Genomic DNA, 12,482 nt, shown 5'->3' on the forward strand with positions numbered 1-12,482 from the left:
TGTGGCTACAGATTTTTCAGGGTCACTTCACACCTGGGAACCTTCCTGGAGGATTTGATGTTATGAGATTATTTCAGAAAAACTTCATGTTTTGAAGAAGAGCTTTGTAATTCCTTTCTTTTATTCCTTTTATTTTCAGTGTCCAGGGTGCGAGGGGTCCTTGCTGATGATACTGGCTTTCTGTTGAAGTCTGCCAGTATAAATGTCTCTGAGGGGGATTAGTGAAGTGTCAGTTGCCCACTCTGCTGCCCTCACTGCCCACTACAGTTTTCTCTTGTCCTCCACAGTACAGCAGTAGGTCAGAAGGCTCTCGATGGTGGAGCGGTATAAGTTAATTAGCAGTTTTTGTGGTAACTGGGCCTGTCGCAATTTCCTCAGAAAGTATAATGTAATTATGTGCAGTGTTGTGCAAAAGTCTTGAGCCACTTATTTCTTTATATTTTAAGTGGTGTGTTTCTATCCAGGCATGCTTTTACTGCACTGACAGTGTTTTAGGGATCATTGTCATGGTGAAAATCTGATGCTTTTCCCACCCAGTTTCACATCTCAAACTTCACAGTTTCAAATGAAGCTCAGAACCATGACAGAGGCTGTAGACACTTACATACTGACTCAAACCAAACATTTTAGATTTGGATTCATCACTTCATAAAACCTGTTCCCAATGATTTTCTTCTGCTTTTCTTGTGCACGAATGATTCATAGGTCAATATTCATGATTTCCCTGAATACGGTCAGTTACGAGTACTGGACTGTAAATGAGAGAAAAAGCAGGGCATTCAAAAAGCTTGGAAAACTATTGCTCAAGGGCACCTAAAAAAATAGAAGAAAGTCTGGCTCCTTGGAAGTAAAACAAGAAGAAATGAAAAGACTTTCACACTGAACAGAGTAATACACACACCTGCATGGACTACACTCATTTGAATGTTTATACCAGTATTTGTTATCTTGTAAGTGTTCTGGTCTGTATCAGGTTTTGTCCTGTTCTCTGTCCTATCATATGTTTCAAAAACAAAAAGAAAGAAAAAAGAAAAGAAGGATTGGCACCCTGTGCACACTGGAACAAAATTAAAAGACTGTATTTTATTTTCTTATCTTGCATGTGACAAATTATTATTGTTTGCAAACAAAAACACTTGGAAGCTGCAAATCTTAAGTTAAAATCTTGAAAAGAGACATTGTGTCATAGTGAATACTTTCGGTTTTGATTACTTAACACAGGACATTTTTCTTTAACCTTGTGGCATTTTTATTTTTAAGTAAAGCACCTACTTATATCCACCACTGGGAAAAAACCCCCCACCAAACCAACCCCCCCCGATAATTATATTATTAATATTAATATAAATTTGTTGACTTGATAATTTCATGGCGCTCTCAGCAAGATGATTTGTGGCTTACACAACATTTTGATTATATGTCAGATTGTTTTATAACAACATCTTCAATAAGTGCTATATAATAAAAAAAAATACCTCAAATTTATAAAAATGATGTTGATTTAACCTCCCACTAAGTCTTACATATTTGTAAGTAAGTGTGTGGCACATTAACCCTCTAACAGTAACGTTTCTTGACACTTCCTGTGCAGTTTCCGATAATCAGCTGCTTCCCAGAAGCTTCAGACAGTTTCTAGAAGCTTCTCGGTGGCAGCCAAAGATAAAGAGCAGGCTAAACTCTCTGCGCTCACTTAATTACAGAAATGGATTAGCCATTACCCGCAAAACTACCTGTGAGTTAATGAAACAGATGCTCGTGTCAACCTTTTTTACACACACAAAAAGGGAGAAAAAAGTGACGTCACTGTTTTCTAAGAATTTTTATTGATGGGGAAAAAACGATTTTTAAACTCGAAATTAATCTTTTTAACCCTTCTTTGGCCCTGGGACCATTTTTGGTCCCTTTAGTTTTTCAGTTACAAGCCATTTGCACTGTGTTGAATGGAATATAGCCAAATTCTCTAAAAAAAAGTTTGGCATAATTTCATTTCAAAATTCAAGTCTGACTTCCTTAAAATAAACGGTGCTTTAATGTAACATTAGCCGACGTATTTTACTATTGCGAAAACCTTTTGCGCATGGTCAGTTCGAACGGTTTGACCTATACAGGCCGCCGTAGGGAAACAAGGAAGTAGACTGAATGAACAACATAAAAACAGAAGTCGGTTGTTTTATTTTTGATTGAATGCGTATTTACGCCTGTAATCGACTCCAGATTATTTTCTACATTTCTACATTTGCTTTGTAGTATATTTAAAAGTTTCTCGGTCTTTATTTAATATATATGTGTTTATTTCGGTAATGCTAACCTTCTTAGCTGGCTCGTTAGCAGCGGTGACAGGTGACAGGTGCTTTTATTAATATGGTGCAGAACGTGTTTCGGAGCGGGTTTCTGGTCCGGGTCGCTCACACACTGCTCACCTGGATCATAACCGTCATTCTGTTCCTGCACAACACTAGTAAGTCACTCAGACTGCAACCAGCTAGCTTTTAGCCGTTAGCAACAGGATGGAGCTGAATGGTAGTTGGGCTTCAATTACAAGGATTTTTATTTTACTTGAGCATTTTCGAGTATCTTTATTATTTATATTACCTACATTTATTAAGGGAAATTATGTAGTTGTTACCACCTGACATGTATCTGTCAGTTGCTGTTACAAGTTACTCCACAAATTATAATATTTTTATTTAAAAACACAAGAAATGAGCCTAAATAAAAATAGATACATAAACCTCCAATAAATATATATTTTTTGGGGTTAAAAATGGTCATATCATAATTAAATATTTTTAAATTAAATATTTCAATGCAACGCCTTTCCAGACTGAATAATTTGTCATATATATTCAAATAATAAAATTTTAAATAAAAATAAAAAAATAAAATCCAATATCTGATGTACAGTGGCCTTAATATACTCATATGAACCCATATAATAATATGGGTTTTTTTTAAGTTGTATACAAGTAGAGTTATAATGAAGAAAAAAGTAATTTCCCATTTGTTTTAACAACTTGTGACTTTACAGTCTCAACGAATATGAAGATTTTTTTGTTTGTTTTGTTTTTTTGTCTCTTGTACATTTTCAATATCAAGATTAAAATAAAGTATATTATCCCTGAGGGGTAGTGTGCTTTGTAGTCAGCAGCATAGATAACACATACACCCTGAAACCCCAACAAATCACATAATTAAAAATTAATAGTGGTAGGAACAAGTGAGAATTTAAATCTGTTTGTTCTGCAACAAGTCAAAGAATACCTCCGCTCTGAAGGCAACAGCTGATACTATGAAAACAGTGGATGTATGCTATGACCCAAAGTCCTTTCCGCTGTTAGGGTTGCCCTCTCTCTACACAGGAGGGCAAGATTATTTAGCTGCCACATTTCTACATAAATCTTGGAGAATATCTTACTTTTTGTTAGCTCTTACGTGTGTGTGTGCGTGTGTGTGTGTGTGTGTGTAGGCTTGCGGAGATGTGAGGAGCAGGGAGAGCTGCTGCTGCCGGCTCTCTTCTTCTTGCTGGTCGTTCTGTCAGTGCTGTTGTACTTTGCCGTTTCCCTGATGGACCCCGGCTTTGTGCTCAATGACACTGTCAAGGTGAGTTTAATTAAAAAGACTTGGATTACAAATTCAAAGTAGATCCTAATTTGAGGGCTGGCTGTGGCTCAGCAGGCAGGCAGGCAGAAGGTTCAATCCCTGGCTGCTCCAGTCTGCATGCCAAAGTATCCTTGGACAAGATACTGGACCCTGAGTTTCTCCTGATGCGTTTATCAGAGTCAGTGAGAACATTAGATAGAATGGATGAATGAGACATGTTGTGTAAAGCTATTTGAATGCTCAAATAGAGTTGAAAAGCACTATATAAGAAGCAGTTAATTGACCTTCTTTAAGGATTAAAACACTTTGTGAAAGGTTGGTTTCATAATGTTTTGTAATAGTGGTGACCACTAACTGCCTTTTCTCTGCTGCGGAGAGGTCAGCAGTGATGTGATGTTTTCTTATCAGCAAATGGACTAAAACCTGTACTAACCTGTGATTAATGCTGAAAGGTTGCAGTGTTTCTGTGTGCGTGTGAACACTTGTGACTGACGTCTGTTTGTGTTACACAGGGCGCTCAGAGTCCGAATGAAGAAATGGAGGCGATGATCCCTCAGTCATCGACCCCTCGTTTGAGGCGCTGTGGATACTGCCTGCTGCAGGTAACCAGCTGCTGCCAGCTGCTGCCAGCTGCCAAATTCCAGTGCTCACCAAGTTTGACGTGACCGCATTTCCAACTCATCAAATTCTGTGTGTTGGGTTTAAATGGTGTCTTTCTGCATCATATGTCAGGAGAAGCAGCTGATATTAAAATGGTGCCAAAGACACAAACATCCTCCTCCTGAAAGAAACTTGGCTTTCAAAATATTGTGAATTTGAGGCTACATCCACACGTACACGAGGATTTCTTAAAAACTGGAATTTTCCTCTTTTGTTTATAAGACCCCGTCAACAGCAACAGTGTTTTGCATCACAAGTCACAAGAAAAAACTCAAAAACAAAACGAGGCCATGAACTGTCAAAAGTGCCACAGCAACAGGTGGTAACATAACTCTAACCATACAGGAATGTTGACCAATCAGAAGCCTAGGTGTATCACTAACAAACAATAAGACAACACACAGTCTCATCTCACAAAAAAGGTGACACTGCAAAACAAAGTCTTAATTTTTCCTGAGACAAAAAGCTAATGAAAAGCTCAGTTTTCAGCAGCCTAATACCACCACTTACATGACCTGTGTGTGTGGACAGGACCTCAGGCTGACTGTTGGTTGGACTGCGTGAAAGTATTTGATGGGACGATGGAAGCTACATGGTAGCTGAGCTTACTGGAAAGCAAAAAGTAAATAAAAAGAAGTATCTGTTGGAATAGAGGCCATTTCTGTGGCTTTGGCTCTGCTTTTAACGCGCCTTTGTGCACCAGAAATCTGCCCAAGTATGAAACACGCCGAGGTCTTAAAATGTGAAATCGAATGGGTAATGTCACCGCAGCTTTGTCCAGCTTTTATTTGTTGGCACGCCTGTTAATCAAAGCGTCCACACCTCTGAGTTTAAGTTATATAAAAAAAACAAATAAAAAACATTATCTAAAAAGGTTAAAACTGTTTTTTTCACCAGGCTATAAACATGTTCTGCTTTGAAGTTCAGACTTTGCACCTGCCAGTCAAGAAGAGCCACAGACTCACCTTTGTCATTGTTTAAAGATTTATGATGTCCAGTCATTTTCTTTGGTTAACAACCAAACTGTGTTTTTTAAATTTGCTACATTAAGTCTCATTTTATTTTTTCTTCTATAATTAAATAAGCCCTGCAAACTGGCTCACAGACACTGTCAGAGTTTGCAAAGACTCAGTTGTAGGCCAGCATTAACCAAATTCCCCCTGTGCATTGGTTCATTCAAGTATGGAAGCTTGTTTCCATCATGAAAGAGAAAAAGAAAGTTTTGCCAGACAAAGCTCAGTCAAAACCTTTTGTACTGTATTTTTTCAGTGGCAGAAAAATGTTCTCTGTGTTGATCTCAGCCACACCCATGTATCTTACCCCTATTTCCTTATCAGGGACTTTTACAGCCCAACAAATGTTCTTACGGCCCTGAGGCGTTGTCTGCGAGTCTGTTTGCAGCACTGATTTAATTGCAGAAAGAGCTGCAGATTGATTTTCTTTTAATCAACTAATCAGTGCAGCTGTAGAAGGATTTAACTTTCTCTTTTGGTTGCATTACCCAAAAGAAACCATCTAAAAAATCTGGAGAGCGATCAACCTTTCCTAGTAACAGCACCTTTATTTTATTTTCTCTCCATGTGTGTCAAGCAGCAGCCAATGAGAGCGAAGCACTGCCACATGTGTAAACGCTGCGTCCATCGCTTCGACCACCACTGCCCGTGGATTGAGAACTGCGTGGGAGAGAGGAACCACCGCTGGTTCATCATCTACCTGCTGGTGCAGCTGCTCACCCTGCTGTCGGGCCTTCACGTCGCTCTGTACGTCTGCTAAATGCCTCCGCCCGTCTCCAGCCTCTAAGATAAATGTCCTTATCTGCTGGGAATATTTGTGGCCTCAATTTGCCTTCCAGCAGTGACTCAGTGAAAACTTATCTTGTACTGAGTGTACTCTGCTCTGCCGCTTTATCTTTAGAAGGAATTGGGTAACTTGTGACTTTTGGAGAATTGTGACTTTTGGAGAACATCACTGAACTGAGTGGTTAAATTGTGTAAGGATGATCTGTGACAGGTTGCTTAAGCACACTTATAAAGTTCAAGTCGTCTTCATTTTAAGGTTTCCAGTTAAAGGCACCGCTGTGGAGCAGAGGTTTATGTGCACACACAGAGGCAGAAGTAAGCTCTGTGGTAATTAAACTTTACTGGGTAATAATCAGAGATTATCAGCTGAGTAAAGCATAAAAGAAAACACTTGGGGTAATGTGGGCAAACCTTTCAACAATATTTCATGACATTTATTGAAACCAGTGTTGCCCTGGACACAGAAGAATGAATTTAAAAAAAACATGTCAGTTTACACTTTGCAAGCTTCTGAGTACAGGCAGCCAAACAGCTGGCAGCCAAACAGCTGGCAGCCAAACAGCTGGCAGCGTGGTTGTTAAACACCCATTTTTATACATCTAAATAAAATCTGAAATGTGCCTTTAGTCAGGAGAATTGGTGACAACAAAGATGATGTAGCATGTTCTGTTTCAGATTTTGTTAATTCATTCACTCTCAAAAATACATAACCGATATTTCGTGTTGCCCTGTGAAAAATGTAATATTTTAAATTACTCTATCAAGGTAATGTAATGTACTACATCCCGCTTAGTTTTATAGCAGATGTTTAAACATTGAGACATGCATGTATTCCCTCTGGCCTACAGCGATGTCCCCATCAACCAAAAAAGAAACCATTAGTGTTTTTGTCCTGTCAGGCAGCAGGCTTCTCATCAAAGATAAATCATAGACTGTATATAAGCGCTGGACATAACCACTGTGACGTGACCAACGCTGTCATTTTTAAAGAGTCATTGTTTTTTTTTTTGTGTTACCACTGCGTTGCTGTTTTGCTGTGTGCCGGTCTCTGTGGCAACACTAAAAATTGAAGTTCGTCCAATATAGTAATGAGTAAATGGGATTTTTATTGAACTCACCAGTTAATCCAGGTGTGCTGTAGCAGCTAGTTCTCCATTGGGCCTCTGAACTGAACAGTTTGAGCGTTTTTATGCTTTTGATGCCTTTTTCGAGCATTTTTAATGGATTTGACTAAAAGTTTGTGCTTCAGTTTTGGTGGTTGCGCTTCTAGTATTTTGTTATTAACAGATGCATATGTGGCTGTGCTCTGCAAGCGTCAAGAAGCTGATAACTTCTTCAACCTTGATTTCAGTTTCAAAATATGGCATCCAGATCAGTGGGTGACCTCACTATGGTTGCAGACTATCCATAGAAGGCAAGCAGTTTGTTTAAACTGAAGCAAGCCTCAAGTGGACTTTAGAGGAACTGCAGTTTTTTGCATTTCATCATTGTCTTCTGCTTTGTTTGTATATAAGATTAAAAAAAGAAGCATGCATTCTATACCTACTAGTCAGTATTCAGGGTGAGAACAGGCTTATGATGTTCAGTTGTTTGCTTATCAGCAAATTCTGTGAACAACCAAACTGATGATGATTTTAATCTTGCTAAATTATGTTTAGTTTTCTTATAAACAACTTTTTATGGGACAAACCAGTGAATTAGTCCAGATTTTTTTTCTTATGATGAACTTCTGTTATAGCCAAACAGATCTAAGTTTATTCCTGTTGTGTAATTTCCTTGTGTTTCAGGTCAGGCATTTCTCCTGCTCTTACGTGGGAGCAGTGGTTCAGGGTGAATGGCTTTCTGCTGGCAGCGTTGTGCATAGTCGGGATTTTCTCTGTGGTTGTGGTGGTGCTGCTAGGCTCCCACTTGTACCTGATTTCTATCAATTGCACCACCTGGGAGTTCATGTCCCGCCACAGGATCTCATACCTGAAGACCTGCAAGGACGAGGAGAATCCGTTCGACCGTGGCGTCCTCTGCAACCTGTGGGATTTCTTCTGCATCTGCAGGACGGTGATGTGGGAGAAGGTTTACCACAGAAACACGTTGAATCCAGTCTGACCCCACAGAGGCTGGAGTCAACTAATCTCTGACTGGTTTTGTATTTTCACAAAGATGAAGACAGGAGAATGAGAAAGTGTTTGTCTTTAATTGTTTTATCCAGATACAAAAATCAAAAGGAAACTTTTTGGACTGAAACAGCAGACCGTCTCAGGAGGATTGTAATCACTCTGGTGCTCCCAGCAGTTCCTGTTCTTGGCTGGAAACTCGGACTTGTTTTCATGTAACAAATTAATCCAAACCTCAGAGGTATCTGTGCGCAGTGTTGCCTTAACACAATCCCTTTACCCGTATTTACAGTTAACATTGAAACACACGTTCAGTGTTGGTGTTTCACCGTGTGATGCGCAACAGCTGATGTCACGGGTTTGCATGTGGGGGTGTTTTTGACGTGTGTCACTGGCTCCGTTTGATTATTCCAGCTACACTTTGAGGTCAGCGGACGTAAATAAATAAAAGAACCTGATAGTCCGCACATCTCTTAATATGGAAAGGATAACTGGAGTTGGACCTTGTTTCAGTCTCAGCACCTTGTTAGTGCTGCCTGTGATTTTATGAACCAAAAGATGCACTTAGTGTTAACGGCACATTAAAGGGCTCATTTTTATTCTTGGATTCTAGACTAGCCTTCCATGATTCAAGGCTCAAAATAATCTTTGGTACAGCCTCTCAGTTCGTTCTCTGTCTGAAACAAGCTGCTTTAACTCCTCCCTCTTTAAACCAACTGTCTTCTGTTTGGCTGTTATCTGCAAACAGAAGGTTTGAACACCCAGTGGGCGGGGCTTCTAAGCTAAAAGAGCATAGGCTGTGTATAGAAGTTGGATTTAGTTGATGTGATGTGACCACTGGTTTGCAAAGGCTCGTCTTAAACACTTTCCCCCATAAACAGGACATCTGAACACTTAATGAAGAGTTATTCTTCGTCTAGCTATCGTCTTTGCTTGTTGAAACCAGACACCAGTCACAAAGCAAACCACGCTGCATCATCATCATATATTAGGGATATACAAAGAACAGAAGAACAGTTTGAATCTGAGCATTAAGAGCAGTCTGAAATCTCAGCTTTTGGCTCTCAGTTATGTTTGACTCTTCAGTCAGAAAGAGGAAGAGAAGGAAAAGCAGATCCATGTTAAGTGTTTTCTGAATGTCAAACTGAGCTCTCTTGCCTTGAAGTTAGGTGGTGTTTAAAATATCAGTGTACAAGTGGCACATAAGTTGTTTGGGTTTTTTTAAAAAAGTTGAATAAAAGACAAAAATAAGCACTAAATGTGATTGAAACACTCAGGTTTGGTCACTGCTCTCTGTAAAGCACGGTTGTCAAATATAAGGCCCGGGGGCCAGAATTGGCTCAGCAAAGACTCCAATCTGGTCCATGTGTGAAATTTGTAACGCTGACAGAAGGGAGAAGTTTGACATCCCTGCTGTGAAGGTTTCTGTTGTTAAGTGATGAGAGTGGTGACCCCACATTATTTACACTAAATGCCTTTAAACCTGCTGATGTTTGGTACCTGCCTGTAAACTGATGTCAGTAAGTTCATTTTTTACCAAGTTTTAACTGTAATGTTCTGTTTGTATTTATTGACAACAAAGAGTACATTAAAACACAGATGATATGCATATCGTTATAGAGTACATCTGTACACACTGACATTCCCAGTCAGGATTCACGTACATACATAGAGTACATAAATACATACAGTACTGACACAGAAGTAACATGTAATATTCAGCAGCATAAACTTAAAGTGCTACAACAGTTAAACCACTTGACTGCCCTGCTATGGTTTCTTAAATTAGCTGACAGCAAGTGCAGCGTTCAGTGTCCTGCTCAGAGGTGGCCTTCAGAGCTGTTAAAGAGCAACATAACACCCTGAATACATCCCTTTATATGATCAAAATGGTGTGTGCTATGGTTAAATAACTGCAAAACAATATTTGAGAGAGGGAAAGCAGGCCCTCCAGTGCCAAGTTGATGCAGTGATGCAGATTTTTCTTTATTGGGGGCTTTAACTCCAGTTAAAAAAACAAAACAAAACTTGAACAGCACTGAGATGTGAAAGGTGGAAAGCTGCCTTTTTTAGAAGTCTTTATGTCCCAGCATGTGAATTCATCCAGCCATCTTTCTTTTTCTACCCATGTCAGGGTTGCAGGGCTCGGACTTGGCGTCCACAGATACAGGATCAACAGGGAAATGCACAACTACTGACCCTGAATTTAAAACCCAGCCTATAAGGTGACAGTTCTAACTACTGCACCACAGGTGTGAATGTAAGGTAAAATAGGAACTCTTGAGTTGTTAAAAAGATGCCTAGAATCAGTGAAATAAACCCTTTTTCCTCCCAATCCTGGATAATTTTTATTCTGGTGCTGTCACCAGTAGAGTTCCACTTTGGCACATTACGGCTCACCTGGTTGAGCAGGTGAGCAAGCCGCATTTAGGTCCTGACTCAAGTCTTGAACATGACACAAAGCCCCTTCAGTGTGTCATAATAAGTATCTTTGTAATTATCTGTTTTTTTTACAATACAAATGTGATAAAGAAGCTCTGAAGGTTTGAAGTTGTAACTTTGACTTTCCTTATTGAAAAAAAAAAACAAATCAGGAGAAAATCCCATTCACCCTTTGGGTAAACTTCTAATTTTGTCAACGAGTTGCTCAAATTAATGGCTTGTATGCAGTTTTGAAAGCTTGCTAGAGTAATCTGCTGCTCACTTCTGAACCTAATTCGACTGGATTTTGGCCTCAGTAACTGTGACTGTGAATTCAAGTCTTTGTAATAGCCAAAAAAGACATTTCATCTTTCACTTTATTGGATGTCAGTCTTTTTAAGCCTGTAACACACTGACCAGATTTAGCCCAGAAAACAATATTCATGGATGTCTCGTGCTTAGGCCGTCAATATCTCTCTGAAACCGGATCAGTGACCTGTACAGTAAACATGACTGAATATGAAATGCTGCTGATCAAACGATGGATTTGGTGTTAAGTTACACTTTAAAGCCCCAGGCCTCATCTGAACCCCAGCTCGTCACCAGCTGCAGGCAAATTCCAGGATTTCTAGGAGCACATGAACAAAATCAGGGCTTTTTCCTCCTCTTTTTATTTTTTATTGCCTTGATATCAGTAGAGCTCACTAAATATGAGTCACTAAATTCAAAATACAGATACTTTATCACTAGTATGGCTATAATAGATTATCTATGGCTTCTTTTATACTGCTAGTGATTACAGGATTTTCTAGTGCACGAGTTCACCACAGTGCCATGCGCTTCCTACTGCTGTAACAAAGGAATGACTTCACACATGTTGGACTGAAATTAACACTTTTTTTAAAAAAGGTTTTAAACCAGAAGTCAGAGTAGCTTGTTTCATCTGTTTGGTCAAGGCAGTGGGCAAAGCCTGTCACAGTGATGCATAGAGACGGCAGCACATACTGAACCTCTGCAGGAGAAGAAAATGATAAGCAAAGGCCACAAAGCGAGCTCTATCTGTCGCCAGCGCACAGGAGGCCTGAAGAGGCTATGAAGATGACTTTATGCTCCCAGGTTTATCCATGTTATCATCTGAGTGGACATAATCAAACTGCAAGCACATTTATGATAAATATGCATCAGGAAGAACCAGGAGGTAATCCCATCTGACCCCTTCAGAATCAGATGATTGTTTAATTATGACGTCCACATTTACAGGCCCACTTCAAACTTTATAAGTACCAGAGATGAGAAATTTAACCAAATTAATTCTATACTACAAAATCTGAACTTCACTATCATGTAAATGATCATAGTTTCAATAGTAAACCTGCTCTGGTTGAATGTGTCCGTGGCATACAGGAGAGGAACAGAAACAAGTGTTGGGACAGGTAGCTGCTCAGAACAAGTAATAGCATATGAAGTCAGCTTTTTACCTACATTTACTACTAAATTTGTTACTTTTGATTATCTCCTAGCTTTGGTTTCTTTAGTGTTAAAATCAGGACTTGACAGATGGCTTTGGGATGGCTCATGATTTTCCTTTGGAATAATCTAGTGTTCTTTTTACTCATTTTAATAAAGTTTCGATGGGATCTATTTGCTGCTCAAACACATTTTCTAAAACTTTGGTTAATTTTCAGGCTGTCGATTTAATCTGAGTCTTCTTCAGTGTTTTTGTGTAAGTTACCGCAAAGCGGTCTTCCTCTTTGTAGCTTTCCTGTGTGATATCATCATGCTTGTTGTGATATCATGTCATCATACATGAGACATTTCGTCTTTCATGCATGTGGTAATTGCTTGGCACTGATGCACGATCAAGTGAGAATGAACAGTTGGGGAAGTGTGT

General features: G+C 39.4%; 1 protein-coding gene across 1 annotated transcript; it reads left to right on the top strand.

The window, feature by feature from the left end:
* Positions 1 to 1,887: 1,887 nt before the first annotated feature.
* LOC309718558 (palmitoyltransferase ZDHHC12-B-like) lies at positions 1,888 to 10,856 on the top strand. The gene is made up of 5 exons (XM_082553927.1): positions 1,888 to 2,458; positions 3,467 to 3,600; positions 4,113 to 4,202; positions 5,854 to 6,020; positions 7,847 to 10,856. Exons 1-5 carry the CDS (start codon positions 2,362 to 2,364, stop codon positions 8,160 to 8,162), a joined length of 804 nt encoding a protein of 267 aa, XP_082410053.1. The 5' UTR covers positions 1,888 to 2,361; the 3' UTR covers positions 8,163 to 10,856.
* The last annotated feature ends 1,626 nt before the right edge of the window (positions 10,857 to 12,482 follow it).

The sequence above is a fragment of the Aulonocara stuartgranti genome, assembly GCF_965226115.1.
Source record: "Aulonocara stuartgranti genome assembly, chromosome: 12".
NCBI classification, from domain to species: Eukaryota; Metazoa; Chordata; class Actinopteri; order Cichliformes; family Cichlidae; genus Aulonocara; species Aulonocara stuartgranti.

Coding starts and splice junctions, on each gene's coding strand:
- LOC309718558 (XM_082553927.1), top strand. CDS start 2,362: ATGGTGCAGAACGTGTTTCGGAGCGGGTTTCTGGTCCGGGTCGCTCAC. Junction 2,459..3,466: donor TCTGTTCCTGCACAACACTA/GTAAGTCACTCA, acceptor GTGTGTGTGTAG/GCTTGCGGAGATGTGAGGAG. Junction 3,601..4,112: donor TGCTCAATGACACTGTCAAG/GTGAGTTTAATT, acceptor TGTGTTACACAG/GGCGCTCAGAGTCCGAATGA.